Here is a 19,045-nt window from a genome sequence, read left to right on the forward strand (position 1 = left end):
GAGGCTGAGGAAACCAATGAGGATGCTGTGGTCATGGTTGCCAGCTTGCCGGAGGCCGATCCGGTGAGGTAATGGTCGGTCCGTCGGTGGCAGCGGCCAACGTGGATGCGGATTTCTCCACCCGCTGCACCGTGGCCAGGCACTCACGAACCACCTCGTGTGTCTTCCGCTTGCACTCCAAAGCAACCGAGAGCATAGCTAGCTGCTCGTCTGTCACCATGGCTATTATTGCTTGTGGTGGGGATTAAATGACTCTGATATAAGCGACCGGAGCATCTGGGTAAAATGGAGGTGGTATACTAGAGGAAGAAGAAAAGAAGAAGAGGTTGAGGTGGTATACTCTTGTGAAATTTGGGGAATATTTTCTGCTGCTGTACATTCTGTTGCCTTTGCAATTGATGGTGATATGTCAACAGGTTCTTAGATAGGATTACATGGATTTTTCGTGGGAAAGTGAGAACTAAACTATTCCAAAACTATCAGTTGTTCATTCTTTACTATGTACACATCTGGTTCAACAGGCCTACAAAGAGAGCAGAGCATTATACATTATTCTTAAGAAGAAGAGGTAATGATGAATCCATCGAAAGGTATGGTACCTTCTAAACCGAATTAATCGGAAATACCAAGAACTACAAACAGCAGTCACCGTGAAACATTTTTCCATTCAGACTCGTCCTATTACTTGCATCTGCATTCCTTGCTTGTTTACAACTCTTTGACAATGCACTTCTCACATTCTGCACCATGCCCTCTCCAGACCTCAGCTACATGTGTTGTCTGTCAGCCTAGGAAAATAATCGAAACTGCTAGTATCAGTCAGTTTGCTAGCTCTCCCTCTCCGAGGTGATCCCTGCCATGCGGAGGAAGGTTCATCTCCATCCATGCTACAGCTGCTGAAGCTGTCGGTGTGTTTCTAAGACTGAACAATTTCAATTGAATCCAGATAAATCCATATCATCTACTCCTCTCAACACTTTTGCAGAGGCACCCGGGGATCGGATTTGAGTAGAAGTATTCCTCCTGCCTTGGACTTGCACCACGCAATCTCTCATACGGACCTCCGAGTCTATTCTCATGGTGCTTCCGCACCACAATCTGGAACTCACTCCAGGACATAGAACCTTCATCCAGCTTGTCAATAAGCTCCACAAACTTCAGCCTACAAACAAAAGAAAATGTTTCATCAGGTTCTAGAATCTCCAACGTCGTCTTTGAAGCGTGTAGATTTCGCGAGATTGCGGGAACAAGCAAATTTCTGCATTCCACACTATTTCGGGGGGGGGGGGGGGGGGGGGGGGGGGGGGGGGGGGGGGCGGGAGGCCGGACCTGTCAGGGTTTATGGTTTTTCTGAAGCCTTCAAATCTCCTGTGCCCTTGCACGGCCCTTGCCATGTTGCCGTCGTACGTGTACACGAACACGTCGCTCTGCAGGGCCACGATGTAGTCCACGGCGGCGAGCCTGTTCTGGTACATTTCCAGCGGCTCCAGCTCGTCCACCGTGGCGAGGCTGTAGTGCGTGTAGATGTTGGGGTACTCGGCCTTGAGCGCGTCCAGGCTGTACGCCCCGTAGATCTCGCCGGCCACGATGTAGATCTTGGTGGTGGAGGGGTACCCCATGGCCTTGAGGAACACGGCCGCCTCGCGGGGCGTCATGGGGCACCCGCCCTGCAGCCGCTTCTCCTCGCTGTTGATGTCCTTCTCCTTCCAGTGCCGCACCTTGAACCGCATGTCCGTCAACTCCGCTGCCTCCCACAGCGTCAGGTTGTGGTTGCACCCGGTGAAGGCCAGCATGTCCTTCTCGTATCTGACGATTAATGGAAGTTCATTCATTGATTGATCTGCAGATAATGATCTCTTCCATGGATGGAAATTAAAGAACTCATGATCAGCCGATCACTGAACGTACCTCAAGTGAAGCGCGATGTAGTGCTCGGACCCATTCCTCAGCCGATCAACCAGAGTGTTGCCGAGCTCTTCGATCTCCTTCCTGTACTGGAGCGCCTTGTAATTCGCGCGGCACCGGAGTTTTTGCAGAGAAGGAGTGAGGCCGTTGTTCACGATCCGCGAATCCGTGTGCGTAAACCTCACCACTTTGAACTTCCTCAGGATTTTCGAAAAGTCTCTGTAGAAGGAAGCCTGGAAAACGGAGCTGACGATCCATCAGCCTATTCAGTATTCAGTTATTCTTACTCATCACACGCCTGAAATTTTCTCTAAGCTGCTGCAATGCAATCCAGTAGAACCAACAAGTTGTTGACTCGTACCCTGGACCAGGAGGTGGGTGCTCTCACGTACGGCTTCACCCTTCTGTAATCTGGTGGGAGGGAATCGACGATCACAGTGTCTTCCTTCAGCGATTCCTTGAAGTGATCGACGTCGAATATGTCTTTGAAATCGCTATATATATATCGTCAAAAATACTAATCGTCAGTCTGATTACTACTTGCAGTTTCTTCTCCAGGTTGATTCAGAGCAGCTAGATAGAGTTACTGACCTTGGGTCAGTCCAGAATGACTGATGATCCAGAGTAGGGATCACCAGCGATGCGTTCATGATCTTCGCCACTGCAACCATATCACTTATCTGTAAGAATAATTGTGAAGGAATTAATGAGAGTTAGCTGAAAGACATTGCCATGACATTAGCACAAATATATACATACTCCCATTCTCATCTGGTTCAGGCCACCGTTTGCATCGACAATCAGGTAACCGACAGTTGCATTGTTTTTCCCTGAAGTAAGCATGTCCTGATTAAGGAAAATGTAGCTGAATCTGAATCTGAAAGGAAACAAAGCAAAAGGTGGACCAGAGGAAATTACTGCGGTGATTCTTCGGCCGTTCAATGCACTGGCTGTAACCCTCATTGTCTGGTTTCATCCATATCTCAGGTATCTGTCCGTGTTCGAAAGGGAACATCAGTACATCAAGCACATCTAGTTCTTATTATAACATAAAGTGAAGTCAAGGTGAGCATGGCATGGAATCTGAATGAATGCCTTGCTTTTATGAATCGTGCATGTGAATTTTTGGCTGAATATGAACACTAGATAGCTTTCTGGCGGACTCTGGCAGGGTACCAAAACTTTCCTGAACTGAAGCTTGTTGTCCCTACCAAATTAAGTCACCACTTTACAAGACGAGTATTGCAAAGCCACACCTTGGGGCCTCATTGGATTTTAATTCATCTTTCCACGATGATGTTATGTATAATATTGCAAATTCTGATTTCCCAAAATTATCAGCACGCTGAATTTTTAAGGATGCCGTGATAGCTGTTTAACATGGCAAAATAACAAATTCCACAAAACTTTTAGTGGAAGGTTAGGAATAATTCTTTTCTTAAAATAAGAAATTAAATGGAGTTGGCTAAAATATCTGTTACTTATCCGCTTAGCCCTTCTTTGTTTTCTTACTTGAAAGTTTGTCAATTACAATGGAAAGCAACCTCGATGACACCAACCCAATGCGCTCTAAACATTTCTTTTTCAGGTACAACTGGACCTCAATAGCTAAAAAAACGAAAACCATTTTCAAGAAAACACAAAAGCACAGAGATAAACAGCTGCCTTGCTCCTGAACTCTGGAACTCACGTCATGTACCGCGTGTTCTTGTGGTTCCAGTGACTCACGCTAGCAACAAATACTGGTGGAATGAATCGTTGTCCTTATCACCAATCATTTTCTCCCATATGAATACTCCATACCGCGACGAGCAGTGATCCAAAAGCTCCTCTCTTTTTCAGAGAATGGAGAATGGAAGAAACGTCTCCCTTTATCATTTCTCTCAAGCTGTCAAGCAGTTGTGCTTTCTGTTTAGATTTTACCATGTTTCACATTGCGAGATTTACCATGTTTCACATTTCTCGCAAAAATTAAACACTTTGGACCACGTTTTCTTGAATTACCAATTTTTATAGGCATTTTTGACGTGGAATGGCTGTTTCATGCCCCCCACCCACCCACCCACCCACAAAAAAAAAGGGCACTCATCTTTTTCGTATTTCTGGTTTTAGGCCAATCTTGACTTATTGGGATGCCTGAAGCTGATTTCAACAGCGACGAATTATGATACTCCGTACGTCCCAAAATGGGAACCGTGAAACTCCGACGAACCAGCGAATCAAAGTCCGAATTTGATTATTTTCGGTGCACAAATGGAGCATGTAATGCATCAATTAATGGCCACTTTTCAAATTTCGAGTACGTGCACGAGTGGTTATTGCCCAAAGAGAAAACGGGTGCGCGCGTGGTACAAGTTGACATGGCCTGATGCATGATCGGTGTAATAAAACTAGTCGGCGGGCGGCGAGCGAGCGATCAACGGCACACAGCGAGGGAGGTGCGCACGTACTCACCGGCGGCTCAGGCGAGCGGCGCGCGAGGGCCGTCAAGTTCTCCTCCGTCCACTCCATGACGTCGGCGTCGGCGGCCACCTCCACCCTGTGCAAGAGCCTGCCGCCGCCGTCGTCGGCGCCATCGCCGCCTGTGGCCCCGCGTCGTCCGCCGCCACCCCGGTGCGAGCCCAGGAACCCGATGACCGCGACGAGGCCGAGGAGGCAGAGCACGATGCCCCTCATCCAGGCCGTCCGCCCGGGCGGCGCCGCGCCTGCTGCCGCGACGGCCCACGCCGCTCGTTTCCTCCGCGCCAACAGCAGCGCCCTCGTCCCGCTGCCGCAGGGCGTGGCGGCGGCGCCGGCACCGTGCCCGTGGAGGCCGCTGCACTCGGCGTCGTCGTGCTCGCAGGCGTGGTGGAGGAAGTGGTGGTCGGCGCCGCCTCCGCCGGTGCCGCAGCAGGAGCAGGAGCAGGAGGAGTCGTCGTCGCGCTCGATGTCGTTGGGCTGGCGCCTGCGGTGTGGGCCGGGGCTGGTGGTGGTGGACGAGGAAGAGCAGGTGGTGGTTGCCGAGGACGTCGTCGTCGAGGCCGCGGCCATGGAACCGTGTGCGTCCCGGGCTCGCTTAACCGCGCGGGCGCGCCCGTCGCTAGGCGCGTCAGGCTAAGAATAGGAACCCCGCGGCGGGAGACTAGAGGCAAGGTAAGGTTAGTGAGTGAAGGGGAGAAAAGGCCGGGAAATAGCAACTGAAACCGGTGGTGGTTTGGTTCGCGATCGCACTGCCCTGCCCGCTCGGTCTCTGTCTCAGCACAGTCTGCCTGCCCTTGGCAACCGCCGCGCCCGCGCGCGAGCGAGGAGGTGTCTGCACTCCGAAGTCGCCCGAGGCCGTCACACTTCGTCGGGATTCAGGAACGTAGCGACCGCGCAAGGGGGGATCCGATCCGTCGGTTGTTTTTAGGCCTGCGCGGACAGTGCAGCGCTCCGTATGCGAGTCGGCGTCGGCGTGAGTTCGTGACTGCCTCGCCGCACGTCGCGTGCGTTCTGGCTTCCATCATGTCATTCGTGTACGACACGGATACGAAAAAGGATCGACATGATGTGGTCGCTCGATCGGGACAACGGACGGACCCGATCGACCACCACGTCCCCGGCGTTCTGCCGGAACAAGAGCTAAGCAGCTGGAGCTGGAGTATAGGCAGCTGGTGCTGGTCCTTCGATCGATCGGATGACTCGGACAAGCACCTTTACGTACGGAAAGCGACTCCCGAGTGTGGAGATCGAACTCCTATTGCGTTTGTCCGAAACACAAAAACGAACTGTAGAAAGTTTCCATGTGACCTGTATCCGTTTATGCTTGTGAACTTACACGGTCTAGCTCAGTCCCTTTCGCCGCGGTCGCGATCGACCAGTGTTGGGGCAGTTATTACCAAGACTGGGGGATGCTTGTGCTGCTTCACTCCAGATCCGCCCCGACCGGGTGGAAACAGAAAAGAGGTTAGGCGCACCACGTGCTTTCGGAAGCACACAAGGGCAAGCACGGGTTGGGCCGGTTGGCAACTTGGCAATTGCCATGGTCAGGCTCATTTGTTCCGCACCCGTGTACCGTTGCTCGACGACGAAGGGTCGATGATATAAGACAAGAGGGAGTTGTGCTCATGCCCATGGATTCGTCGGGCTGCAACAAATCCGGTGCTGAACCTGAACATGGCCGGCCTCTCTGAAATGTTCCGCAAAAGTTTATATATATCATCCTCACGCGCGGAATAAACGCTAGTGCACGAGCTTCAATTAATCCGAGGCATGGACACGTAACACGTACGTACGATCGCCATGGGCCACGCACTTGATTCGTGAACCCAGCTAGTGATGCTCTACATATGAGAGGCTTCCTTTTTGTCACCTTTTGATCACAAGGAAAAGGACAATGCAAGCTACTGAAGTTTGGTTCGATCGTGCCAATGGACCACGGCGTGGAGCTTAGCTACTTAACGAGACTGCGTACGTGTTTCCCATTGCTATAGCTCTAGCTCCTTATGGGCGCCGCGCTTCGTACTGCGTACGCGCAAGAGACACCCAATACCGTCGTGCGGTTGTGCGAACGAAGCGCCCAATAATGCAAACGGGCTGATAAAGAAGGAAACCGAGACAAGCTTGCGGTTCGCGTATGGACGAGGACGGCCATGGATGGCTGCTGCTCGGTTGAAGTTGAGCCAAGCACGCCGCGAGCACGACACGAGGTATAATATCCTCTCGTCTGCGTTCCACGCGGCGAGCCATGGAATTCTTACGCTGCTGACCCGTCGCGAGTGGCAGTATCCGGCATATTCACTGGGCTCGCCATCACGTACGGCGCCGCCGACGCTATCTTTGTTCTGTCTGATCCATCGAACTCGAACCGCTCCAGCTCATCGACCGGTGCCGGATGCCCGACAAAAAGCGATGTCGGAATATTATGGGAGTTGCAAAATTAAATTTCAAAAATATAAATATGCGGTAACATACGCGCATACTTAGCATGCTAGTTTTAAAACTTATTATATATGTAAATAAACAAACAAAATAATTCATGACACAATATTACCTTTGAGCAAGATCGGTACCAGTAGCACCGACATCGTTGTTACTCGGTCCGATCAAGCCTTGTCGATGTCAATCTTAGTTGATGTAGTGGAGCAACTTGGTGCAAAGATGATTCATGCATCAGACGATGTAGGATGAACTAACACAACACCGAGAAGGGGAAAATAATCTATGGATTAATTAGGCTTAATAGATTTGTCTCGCGAATTAGCCACAACTTATGCAATTAGTTTTATAATTAACTCATGTTTAGTCATACTAGTTGGCATCTAAACATCGGATGTGACAGGGACTAGAGTTTAGTCCTGGAATTCAGACACCCCCCTCCTAATTATTATTGTGGAGATTCCTAACCCTAGAGGCTCTCCTTTAATATAGTTTTTTTACAGCTTTTCTACAAGGCTTGGTCCATATATATATGCAGAAAAAAATCAATCTTCATATGTTAACTTACAATATGGTACTAACTTATATAGCACGTTCCACCTTCCATCAACTAGGCGGCTAAAAGAGAACACAAGTTAAATGAGCCTTTTAGCCTTTAGGATTCATTATAATTTGTACATATTAAATGCGTGTGTGCCTACCCTATATAAAATCTAACGAGTGATCGAATCATATTTGCAAAAAAAATAACATTTTTCAAAAGCTGATTATTTAGCATGGAGTAGAATCAATCTCAGTGACTCGTGTTCACATATGACAATGGCATGGTTTCCCGCGGCGCGGGGCCACAGCCTGCAGCTACGTTGATTCAGGGAGGTTGGCGTGAGAGACAGAGTACTGGTATATGAGGCTTGAAAGCTTGCATTAATAGTGCCAACCTGATCTCGATGGACAGTCGAGTGGGAAGTCGGACACATAGGGCTTGTTTGGCACGGCTCCTCCCGAGGGGCTCCTCCGGAGGAGCCGGAGCCGTTTTGGAGGAGCCACAAATTGTGGCTCCTCCAAAACGGCTCTGGCTCCTCTGTTTTTTACTGAAAAACGGCTTCTCCAAGAAAACGTTTGGCAGGGCTCCTCTGGAGGAGCCGGAGCCGAAGCCGGAGAGGAGCCCTGCCAAACAAGCCCATAGTATCAGAGGGCTTCGGTGGCTCTGGCTCCGGATACTATAGCACTATAACAGTACTATGGAGAAGCCGCCGGAGCCCCAAGTCCGTGGCTCCTCCGGCTCCTCCCCTCTGCGCGTTGATTTTTGCGGGAGATGGAGCCGACTCCTTGCTACATGCCAGCGCAGGGCTGCACAGTGCAGAGCCGGAGCTAGTGCCAAACACTGCCTAATTGATCATCGTACAAGGTAAGTCTAAACTATTAAGTTCTGGTCTTATTATTATTATATAATTGTAATTATATATTTAGTATTATAATGCAAAAGGTTGTTGAAGACATGCTTAGAAGATGCATGCACGTGTTTTCTAGCAAAATTTTGTAGGAGGGACACAGAAATAAGCATCCATATATTTGGAACGTACGATATCTGAAACATAGTAATGAGAAAAGTGTAGAACTTTTGTTGCACGTCGCCTATAATCCTACATGAATTGAAAATACATGGAGGTTTCTAATAGAGCGTTTGGATAAAGCAGAGGAAAAACTACATGAATTAGAAGAGAGATATACACAAAGAAAAGTTTTCAAGAGGTTGGATCCTCCAAAATTCCTACGGATTGAGCCATTTTCATAAGAATTTTGTAGGAATTCAGGATGGTTAATCCTGTGTTTCAAAGGATCATAAAGACAAAATTCCTATAAACTTACAATCCTACAAAATTTCTCTATGAATTCTATGTTTCAAAGAGGTCTTAGCGTCCCGATCATAATTTTTCATACTAAGCATGTGCCATACAGCCACAGTCGCATGGAATCCTTTATTAAAGCCTAAATGATGTGATACCTACTCCCAAATGAAGAAACTGGTAAGGTGGCGGGTTCTGGGTCTGGTCAAGGCTAGAGTACCGTGGGGGTCGCTCTCTGTCGGGCCACAGGTCGGTTTCCGGCCACACGGGTCGCGTGCCGCAGCTAAAGCAGGGCACGACGCAAACTGCATCTCTGGTTCTCTCATTTTTTCTGCAGTTTATTATGCCCTGATAGCTGACACACACCCACCACCCTTCGTGAGAAAGAAAGCAAATGAAAAATACACGCTCGCCAGGAAACACCCACTTTGCCTAGTGTGCAATGCACCACGGCTTACTCTGGGCGTCTAGCCTCTCAAACAAGATTATCGATTAATCACGTTGCTCCTAAACAAAATGGACCCTGGAAGTAGCAGTTGGTGTGGTGCCTTACTTGTGTCATGCAGAGATGTGCCATACACTAATCTGACAAAAATGACTTTGAACTTCACCTTTTTTTTATGAAAGACTTTGAACTTCACCCTTTACTTTACAGGCTCAAACGTAGTCATATACAGTATGTGTATTCGGTTTTACGAGGAAAAAAACAGTAGTCTAGTAGGTGGATGTTAGGGGCCCTCCGTAGCAAAAGGAAATAAAATGATACCACTGTACGAGGCATCTCGGGCGCACGGGACTAGCGAAACCCATGGTCTCTGTCTAATACGACGGAGACTCTTGGAATTTTTTTTATCGGACGATGGAGATTTATGGACGGAGGGAGTATTTTCTAATAATACGGCTTTCGCAGAGCCACGTACCAGAGGTGAAGGGTAGAAAAGCTCTTCGATGTGTTTGCGTCAACCGTGTTCGCTTGATCACGTAAGGTGAGTGCGACAAGGAATGATCACGCAAAAGAGCATTAGCGGATCGACGAGGATCTCATCTCATCTCATACATGCCCCCCTGATGTTGACATCTGCTCATCACATTACTCTGAGCTCAGAGTCAGACTGGTCCTGGGCAACGAATTGATGTCACTTGCCATGAATTTAGCATCACTGAAGCGCGCATCAGTGGAGCATCAACACGGCGGCTGGCGCCTAATAATAATTCAGTGAGCTTAACTGCCAGCGAGAAAAGACACCACCACTGACGAGTACTAGTCCACTGTCCAGCAAACTCTTCGTCGACGCGGGCTTTTCCTGGCCCCAGCTGGATCATGCGCGCGTCCGGTCTCCCGTCCATACTCCACACGCGTCAGTTCGCGTAGAATGGTGAGGAACCGGCCAATGCAATCTTGTGATCCGCGCCCCTGCCATCCATGATTGGCATGGTATGAGTGATGAGGTGATTTCAGCAGGACTCATTCCACTATGCAGCAGCATGCACCAGCCAGGACGCCATGCCGGATGATGCCTTTCCAGTTTCCGCGCGCGCTCAGCCGGAGATGCCGAGGCGAGGCATGGACTGTCTGAACCGAAAGGTTGCATACATGTTTTCCGTCGTTAGACACCGCTTGGTGTTAGTACGCACGGCACGACCGCGACATGCGTCCCACGGCCCACGGCATTTCGCCAGCCAGCCAACTGCAAACGTGCATGATTTGAGCGGAGCACGGAGCGTCTAGGCTTTGGCCGGCTACTGAGCGTCTAGGTTCCCGTCTCTGACTTGTCACTGGGTGTTGCTATCAGAGCACAGCGACGTTCATTCTGGAATGATGGATCAGGGGTTGAATAGCCAGTTTAATTCCTGATGGGTACTAATGGAGTGGAGGTGTCATGTAGACATGATATACATCCGTCCTGGTTTCTACCTTGCACCTACCGGCATCTTCACATGTACACAGAGGACTATGTGATCCATTTTATGCCATGGGCTAATGTCTTGTAGACATGACATGTATCTGTCATCTGTGCTGGTTTGAACTTGGTACCAACCGGCATCTTCAGACGTCTTTGCGCAGGTGATACAATCAAGTATTGTTCTCATGAATAGTACAGGTTACAGGTGGCTTAGTGAATCTCTGAACCGTGAGGTTACCGTAATGCCATCAAGCGTCCTTGTTTCCTTAATTCCTTTGAATGCATAAGCGCTACCAAACAGTTCAGGTAAAGTGTCAGCTTCAGCATAAATGCATAATTCTAGTTTGTTGGTTTCATACAGTTTTACGGTACGCCTAACACCCGGACGTCTGGCACCAGGACGCGTTCGGACGCTCCGGCACTCACGTACGGAAACCGCGCCAGCAAGCGTGCGCGCGTCCCCATCTGCAGCCTATCTCCTCCACACCCCATCCCACCACCGCGTTGCCATCTCAGGCGCCCTCCCTCTGCAAGCCCCCCACCGTAGACCCTACAGCGCCACACCCGTTTTGCGCTGCACGTGGGGCACGTGCCGCCCGAGCGACAAGAGGGGAAGGGAAGGGCGCGCGGCCCCTCCAATTCAGAAGGACCTGGCCGCGGTGTCGTATGGATGCCCTGCCGGCTCTGGGAGAGACGATGTAGGAGAAGGTGGTGAGGAGAGATGCAACACCCGATCTACTTTTCAAACATCCAAATACAACAGTTGCAACATACGTTTGAAGGCAATTGAAACAATTAAAACATGCTTCTAAAACACTTGAAAAAAACACCTAAAACACAATTGAAAACCATTGTAACCATACACAACATCCAAATAAAACACATGCAATGTATGTGTGAAACATATGCAACATCTAGATAAACACACTTGTAACATGCGTCCGGAAAACACAGATGAAACATACCCCTGAAAACATTTGTAACACTCAAAACATACGCTTGCAACATGCCTATGAAAACATCTGAAACGCTCAGAAACATACGCTTGCAACATGCCTTCGAAAACAATTGCAACATCCACTTTTGCAACATCCATATGATTCAACTGCAACATACTTCTGAAACGTCTATTGAAACATACAATTGCAACATAGGGGGAGAGAGAGAGCCTGGCGCGGGGAGCGCCATGGCCGCCAGATCTGCGGGCATTGTGGGGAGGGGTGCCGCTAAGGTGGGGAAGGAGGACGCTGAGTGGGGGAAGGAGCCATCGGGGTGGGGGGGGAGGAGGACGGCGGGGTGGGTGAAGGAGCTGTCGGTGTGGGGAAAGAAGCCTCCAGGGTGGGGGAGGAGGACGCCGGGGTGGGTGAGGGCGCTGCCGTTGGCTAGGGAGGGAGCTGACGGCGCACGCGATGGAGAGGAGCGGGCCGCTGCCGGCCATGGACGGGGCGAGCGACGCATGGGATGGAGGGGATGGAAAGGACCGGCCGCACGCGATGGAGAGGAGCGGAGTCGGCTGGAAGGAAGAGAAATGCGTCATTCATTTTTATAGATGGGCCATGGCGGGGAGCAGACCAGGTAGCTCCGTAGGCCCACAGAGACGCGTCCGAACGGATGGACGCCCTCGCCAGATCATTATCGTTCCACAAATGACAAATTTACATTGCCCGAGCGGAAGCAGAGGGAGCGCCGCCCATTCGAGGTCGAGGTGGTTTGGATGGTGCATGCTCTCCCAACTCCCAAGTGCCCAACCAAGAGTCCAAGACCCCAAGTCCATACCACGACATGAGCCCGGTTCGCCGCCGGCCTTGCCGCCGGAATCCCACGGGTAGCCTTGGCGATGATGCCTCGCACACCGTACAAGGCCTCTTTTTGGGAGAAAAAAAATCCTTTGCTATTTTTTTCTCCCTGAGCCCAACTGAATCGTGCACGTTTCATATAGGAGTAGCGGCGAATAATCGTCATCCTGATTCAAAAATAAAAATTTGGGGACAAGTTTTGTGTATAATATGAAGTATAAATGAGTCCTTTCCTGCAAACATACTTTTTTAGGGAAATAAAAATAATTTTATTTGAGAGGCCCTGTAAAAATACATTGGCCGTTCTATACGGATACGGATCGTACGATCACGGCTGTGATGGGCTGGGCTTAAAACTTTTCGTTGTTTGTTGGGCTCAGCCCATATTGCGGTCTTACGGACCACGGACCATTTTGATCAAAGCCTCTCTTTTTTCTTTTAGAGCAACTCTAACAATTTGGCTAAAATTACTGGCCAAATTTTATAGTTTAATCATTTTGTAAAATAGAAAACTCTTCAAAAAAGAAGACGTCTGCAGCAGCCTTGCTATTTCAGCGTCCATGGTTGGCTTTATATAGCCACCTAAAATCAAGGGGTAGCCAGCTTTTTATTTTACAAAATCAGCTAGTATATCTATTGGAGCCTACTTTTTACTATACAAATTCTAAAATAGCCTCTAAAACAATAATAGCCGAGCCGTTGGAGTTGCTCTTAGCCTTGCTCTAGCTGTAGCGGCTCCGCATAAAGATTTTTTTTTTCTCGAAACGAACTAGCGGGAGAGTTACCTGCTATATTAAAAAGAAGAGATCGCCCACATAGGTACGGTACACCCTCAGCCAAATTGGCTCTGTACATCGGCAACACACAAACCAAGCACTCCACAGCTAGTAAAAAACGGGAGGGACACCTCCAAAAAAAAGACAGATCAAAACTAGGGAAGTGGTTGTCGGATGAATATAGAGAGGTGCTTCGCTCCTGCCAAGATCCACAGCTTTGCCTCGTTTTTGATTTTCTGAAGTACCAAAAAATTTTGTGGACTCTGTGTGCTAAAAAACTCTCGCATTTCTTTCTTTCCAGATTTCCCAGCAAACTAGTATGATGAGCGATCGTAGGCCTTTCCTACTCGTACCCAACGCATTTGACATCGCTGTCCACCACTTCTCAAGCGTCTCACTAGGTGGCCATGCACTTGGGTGTAAGTTGGAGTTTTGAGTCCAGGTGACGATTTCCTTCGAGAGGCGCTTCGTGAACCTGCAATCCCTGAAAAGATGTAGGCCTGTCTCCACATGAAGCCGACATAGTGTGCTTCTAATCTGTCGGCGGTCCAAACTCGGTTCTAAATCGCAAGCCAACTAAAGAATTTACATTTAGGCGGTGCCCAAGGTTTCCAGATGAGTGCTTCAAAGTTGTTGGTTGCGCCAATAAACTGGGCATGGTAAGCAGAGGATGTTGTGTATTCGCCATTTTCCTCAAATTTCCAAGCAAGGTTATCTGGCGTGCCCGTTCTTAGAATTATGCGCCTGGTTTCTTGTCGTAGATGTGTGTACTCAGCTAAGTGTTGGGCAGAGAAACTCTGATGCTGCAGGTTGATGTCGCGGATCTAGTTATTATCAATGAGGGCCTGACGCAGAGTTCTGTTTTTCCTTCTGGAAATGGAGAAGAGTTGCGGCGCTACGTCACATGGCCGTTGGCCATCTAGCCATGCACTTGTCCAGAAGGACGCTCTTTTCCTGTCTCCAATTGTCAGCGTTGTGGATACCGCAAAAAAGAGTTTGTCAGTCGTATTACATAGGGTTTCATCCCCAAATCTGCCATCAGTACTTGCTGACCATTGTCGCCACAACCATCGCAACCTTAGGGCCCTTGCAAATTTCCCAAAGTGGAGGATGCCCAAGCCTCCAGAGCATTTGGGTCTAGCCGACCTCGGCCAATTGACCTTGCACTTTCCTCCCGTTAGCGTCTCAGTGCCTACCCATAGGAATTTTTTCCTCTGCCGATCGATGTCCTTGATTATCTCTTTTGGAGCACGAAGGGATGTGAGGAAGTAGACTGTTTGCGAGGTAAGGACTGCTTTAATCAAAGTCAAGCGATCTGCTGGGTTAATTTGGCGTCCGCTCCAAAGAGTGAGCTTGTTGACCGCTTTGTCTACCAGAGGCTGGAAATCCACTCGCTTTAGGCGTTGATTTTTTTTAATTTATATGCATTTTACGTTTTTAATTACAAATGTTATAATGTTATATCTGAAGTCATAGCACAGTGACTCGAAAATCCAACCACAGAATTTCATATTCCAATTTCCACAATTCTGAAAATGTTTTGGTTGATCCTTGTTTTCCTCTCTGTGATCTACAAGTTGCCATGTCCTGCTATGGCTTTGGCTCGCACTCGCAACCTCGTGAGCTCGAGAACCATCCGTCGTGCAGTGTCGCCATCAAAGTCATGAGTTTTGGGCGACAGCTACGACGGATCCCCATCTAGATAACCTATGCTCTGTTCATTTAGGCTGGTAGTTGAGGGGTACGAGAGAAAGCCAAATACGACGTAGCAAACCAGCTGCTGATCCATCCACCACCTCATCGCTTTCGCAATCAAACGCCACCATCACGGCACGTCGGCGTCGCCAGCTGCCCTGCCGTGGGTCCCGCGCTGTCAGTGGCACCGCAAAACCGCCCTCCGCGTCCCCGTCCCCGTCCCGAAACCGCGCGTGTCAACCGCCCATAGACAGCGTCGTCGGCCTGGTGCTGTAGTTTGGTTCGCCACCGGATCACCAACCCACACCCTGCCTCTTCGACCGAGCCAGAGCCAGAGCCAGAGCCAAAGCCGAGAGCCGAGGAGGGAAACGAAGAGGCCGCCATGGCGACGACGCGGCCGGCGCGCAGCGACCCGCACCTGCCACCCGAGGAGGCGGCGCGGGTGGAGGCCGAGGTTCGGGGCTACTTCGACAGCGTCGCGCCGAGGCGACCGGCCAAGCCGCCGCGCAGCGACCCGTCAGTGGACACCTGCGCGGAGCCCGCCGCCGTCGATGCCGGGGACCACGACTTGCCGGAGCTCCGCAAGCTGCGCGACCTCGAGGCGAAGCCCCAGGTCAGAGACTCAGAGCTCTGCCTCTCTTTTTTTCCCACCTTCCTAGCACAGTAGCACTGGAGTTTTTGCTTCGTGTTTGACTGTGGAAATCGATCGGTCGGAGTGAGCGTGATGCCTTGTCGTGTGTAGAAACTGGTGTTGGACGGAGGAGCAGGGGATGTGGACGGCGAGGAGGAGTATGTGGAGACGCGGTACTACGATGGACTCATAGGCATCGACAAGCAGCATCACACGGTAAGCTTTGAGTATACCTGTGTGTGCACTCTTCAAGGAAAAAGTTGTCTACAAAATTTACAAATAGTTGATGTGTCATGCTGCTGTGATAGGATTTGTGGCTAATATATGCCACTTTTGTTTCTCTCCTTGTTATTCATAATATTTTTTTGAGGAATTGTTATTCATAATATTGATGTTGTAATTTCGAATTTATCGGCATATGCAAAATGGCAGAACTTTTTTTTCCATTATCTTAAGAAAAAGATACGCCATGCTGCTGTTATCAGGAAGCTGCCAGTAAGTTGGCCAATTTTGTAGGTGCTGTTTAAGGATTTGTGTAAGTTATAATTCCATGTTATTCTGGATCCTTCTGAGGGTAATCAATCCATCCATAGTTACTTATTGTCCTTTCTTTGATCTTTCCATGTTAATTACATCTGCTGTCTAGTGTGAGATAGCTTTTGAACTCTTGATTGCAATCCTCCAATCATAACTGCTTCCAAGAATTAAGTGTTTGTTCACACAAGAGCGCCTTGATCAACATCGATCATAGAATTTTCACTGAAAAAAGATTTAATATTTTTGAATTTGCTTGCAGAAATGAGCGCGGTAGCCAGAGAACCAAGAGTCAACTACCATTTTACTAGTTTTCCAGTCCTCTTTTAGCACGCTTGCTACTAGAGTCAGTAGCTGTTTCCTTGGAAAGTGCTATGGATTAGGTTGCCAAATGAATCTGGAAATCAGGTTATCTTTAACATGTTAAGTACTCCCTTCATTCCAAATTATAGTTCACTTTGGCTTTGTCCAATGTCTTAAGTCAAACTTCTCTGACTTTGACTAAGTTTTAAGAAAAATGTGTTAACATCTACAAATTCAAATAAATGCACTATCAAAACATCTTTTTTCAAGGAAAATTTAATGAAACAAATTTGATGTTATAGATGTTGGTGCATTTTTGTATGAAGTTGTTCGAGGTTAGAGAAGTTTGACTTAGGACAAAGCCATAGTGAACTAGAATTAGAATGCATGGAGTGTGTGTTAATCGCAAAATTTGATGGGTTCTGAAGATTGCTTTTTGAAATTAATAACACGAGCATGGCTAGTATTTCGTTGCCAGAAGAGTTTCAGAATAGGAGTGCAAAGAACATTTTCTTAATGTTAAATGCAGTATGTGAAACCAAGAAGCTGTATAGTAAGCCAATGGTCGAACCTTGAGTCTCCACATTGGTTATTTCTGATATGCATGGGTAACATGGTTTTACTAATGAGGAAGATAATTAATTTTGGAACCTTAGAACTGTAGGTTACTAGTTATCAACGTGTTTGTTCAATTGTTCCTCAACACCTATTTTTCCAATAGTGATAAGGACAACAGTTGCATTCTCCTATCTTTAGCATAGTCAGACTTGCTTTATGAGTATTAGTGGAATGACATATGTGACACATATCAGCGTTTGGTCATCAATTTCTTTATGGCTTAAGTTCTAGTACTAGTATGGTTTTAGGGGGAACTGAGATAACAAAATGATACAGCTGCTTGCATATCGCGGAAAAGAAATTACAGCTGCTTGCATATCGTGAAAAGAAATTACAGCTGCTCGCATAGAGGAACTTTGATAACGAAATGAGCATTAGGTACTTACTATGAACTCAGAGGTTTCGATATCTTGGCCTTTCTTGGTGCTTGGTATTACCAGACCAAGAGTAATATGCATGATTTTTTTTCCTGTCTTGGCAGTTCTAGACAGTCCTAACGAGGACAATTTAGTCTTGCATTCTAATTTAGTATCATTTCGTCACAGTTTGCCCTCTGTAGCATCGTTCTGGGGATATGTTCAACTCAGTTACATTTGTTTGCAGACTGGCACAGGCTTTATCAAAGTGGAGAGACCCAATGGTAGCGTCTTCAGCGCGACGACTAACGGGTACTCATCTGCCAGCCTTGTCCGCTGCACGAGCAATCCTGCAACAAATGATTGGATACCATCTTCTGAGACGGTATGGCTACCAACCAAAACATCAGCGAGCAGGTCAGCAACAAGCTACATCTTGTGATTTCTAACTGTCCTTTTAATTTTGCAGGTCATCCCTGCTTCAAACAAGCCCAGCAGGAGCGACTCCTGACCGGACTTTCCTCCTTCAAGTGCTGTGAATTGCTTATCTATCTTTTCAAAGATAATAAAATGCACTGCTTCTGTGTGATAGACTGATAGTAGTGTAGTGGAGGACGAGCAGAGGTCGAGACTCGACACTCTAGAGGTACTGGCAGGAAATCATATTGCTGGGCGCACATGTTTGAGACGAGATGTCACTATTTGAACGAAGAATGTGTACCGGTGCCTTGCTGTACCTGTACACTACTGTTTTGAGTGTTGACAATGAACTACAGACCCTGAATGAATGTGACTATGTGAGTAGTTTGGTACTTTGATTGATGGCCAGGTGCGCCGTGTGCCCCGTCCTGATATGAATCTTTGTGCAAGATGATGCGTCTGTGTAATATAGGATCAGTTGGCTCCTGGCAAGAGGGCCGTGGGACCTAGTGCGGGCCGGCCAGTCCCACCAGAATTGTCGTCGATTGAGCCTTCGACCGCCAGGCCCATCCACACTATCAGACTATGAGCATGAAATGGCCCGTTCAACAGCCATCAGCTCCTAGGTTACAGCTCCTAGGATGGCTTAATGGGCACATTACTTTGGATGCCTGTGCCCACAAAAAATATCAAAACCAACCATTAATCGTAATGGAACTTTGTGCAAAGTTTCCATGTGATGATATGAGTTACTATCCTTTGATCTCTTATAATACGCCAAACATCTTTCCAATTGAAATGGAAAATGTTTACCGGAAAAAAATTATACATCCAGAATGAACCTAATAAAAGCATAATCCCAAGGCGGATACTTGACATGTTCTCCCTCGCCCAAGTTCGTCGCAAGGAAAATGAAAGCCAAGATTTTCTTTATCAGACAAGAATTGCGAGCAAATAAAACAACACATTCTTACAATTGCTCAAGATATCCTCTTTTAGCTACTAGGTATATTTGTTAATTAAAGATCCCATTACTAATTCGAATAAAAGAATAGGAATGGGTGCTAGGGTTATGAATTTATAATCATGTAATCAACTCAATCATTAGATTATAAGTTCATTCCATATCGGAGCAGAGCTTGCCATTTTGTATTCTCCGGTTTAGAAACTTTTCTATAACCTAAATGATTTAATAATTTATTTATTTTAATTACAATTTTTCCGTTGGATTTCACTCTACCATTGGCGTTGGTATACAACAATCTTGGATGGGTTCCTAACAAGCTAATTTTCACTATCTTTGTTTTGTAGTTTTCATGTGTTTTTAGACACATGTTTGAATTTATCAGTCACTTGAATATTTA

General features: G+C 47.8%; 2 protein-coding genes across 4 annotated transcripts; one reads left to right on the forward strand and one right to left on the reverse strand.

The window, feature by feature from the left end:
* Positions 1 to 368: 368 nt before the first annotated feature.
* LOC136516828 (O-fucosyltransferase 19-like) lies at positions 369 to 5,226 on the reverse strand. Of its 3 annotated transcripts, XR_010774128.1 has the most exons (9): positions 4,360 to 5,224; positions 2,824 to 2,896; positions 2,665 to 2,735; positions 2,497 to 2,585; positions 2,267 to 2,399; positions 1,909 to 2,138; positions 1,330 to 1,806; positions 600 to 1,162; positions 372 to 523 (listed from the first exon to the last, which is right to left on the reverse strand). XR_010774128.1 is itself a non-coding variant. In XM_066510319.1 (8 exons), exons 1-8 carry the CDS (start codon positions 4,933 to 4,935, stop codon positions 958 to 960), a joined length of 1,851 nt encoding a protein of 616 aa, XP_066366416.1. In that variant the 5' UTR covers positions 4,936 to 5,226; the 3' UTR covers positions 369 to 957. The 3 variants fall into 3 exon arrangements, 2 of the variants coding, with proteins under 2 accessions (XP_066366416.1, XP_066366415.1); XM_066510319.1 differs by having other exon boundaries at positions 369 to 1,162; positions 2,497 to 2,566; positions 2,665 to 2,751; positions 4,360 to 5,226; XM_066510318.1 differs by having other exon boundaries at positions 370 to 1,162.
* Positions 5,227 to 15,101: 9,875 nt separating this feature from the next.
* On the forward strand, positions 15,102 to 18,073 carry LOC136517633 (uncharacterized). The gene is made up of 4 exons (XM_066511255.1): positions 15,102 to 15,432; positions 15,562 to 15,666; positions 17,509 to 17,646; positions 17,731 to 18,073. Exons 1-4 carry the CDS (start codon positions 15,202 to 15,204, stop codon positions 17,770 to 17,772), a joined length of 516 nt encoding a protein of 171 aa, XP_066367352.1. The 5' UTR covers positions 15,102 to 15,201; the 3' UTR covers positions 17,773 to 18,073.
* The last annotated feature ends 972 nt before the right edge of the window (positions 18,074 to 19,045 follow it).

Source organism: Miscanthus floridulus, chromosome 17, assembly GCF_019320115.1.
Source record: "Miscanthus floridulus cultivar M001 chromosome 17, ASM1932011v1, whole genome shotgun sequence".
Lineage (NCBI taxonomy): Eukaryota > Viridiplantae > Streptophyta > Magnoliopsida > Poales > Poaceae > Miscanthus > Miscanthus floridulus.

Coding starts and splice junctions, on each gene's coding strand:
- LOC136516828 (XM_066510318.1), bottom strand. CDS start 4,935: ATGGCCGCGGCCTCGACGACGACGTCCTCGGCAACCACCACCTGCTCT. Junction 2,139..2,266: donor CACCCACCTCCTGGTCCAGG/GTACGAGTCAAC, acceptor TCCGTTTTCCAG/GCTTCCTTCTACAGAGACTT. Junction 1,163..1,329: donor AAAACCATAAACCCTGACAG/GTCCGGCCTCCC, acceptor TTTTGTTTGTAG/GCTGAAGTTTGTGGAGCTTA.
- LOC136517633 (XM_066511255.1), top strand. CDS start 15,202: ATGGCGACGACGCGGCCGGCGCGCAGCGACCCGCACCTGCCACCCGAG. Junction 15,667..17,508: donor TCGACAAGCAGCATCACACG/GTAAGCTTTGAG, acceptor ATTTGTTTGCAG/ACTGGCACAGGCTTTATCAA. Junction 17,647..17,730: donor GGATACCATCTTCTGAGACG/GTATGGCTACCA, acceptor TTAATTTTGCAG/GTCATCCCTGCTTCAAACAA.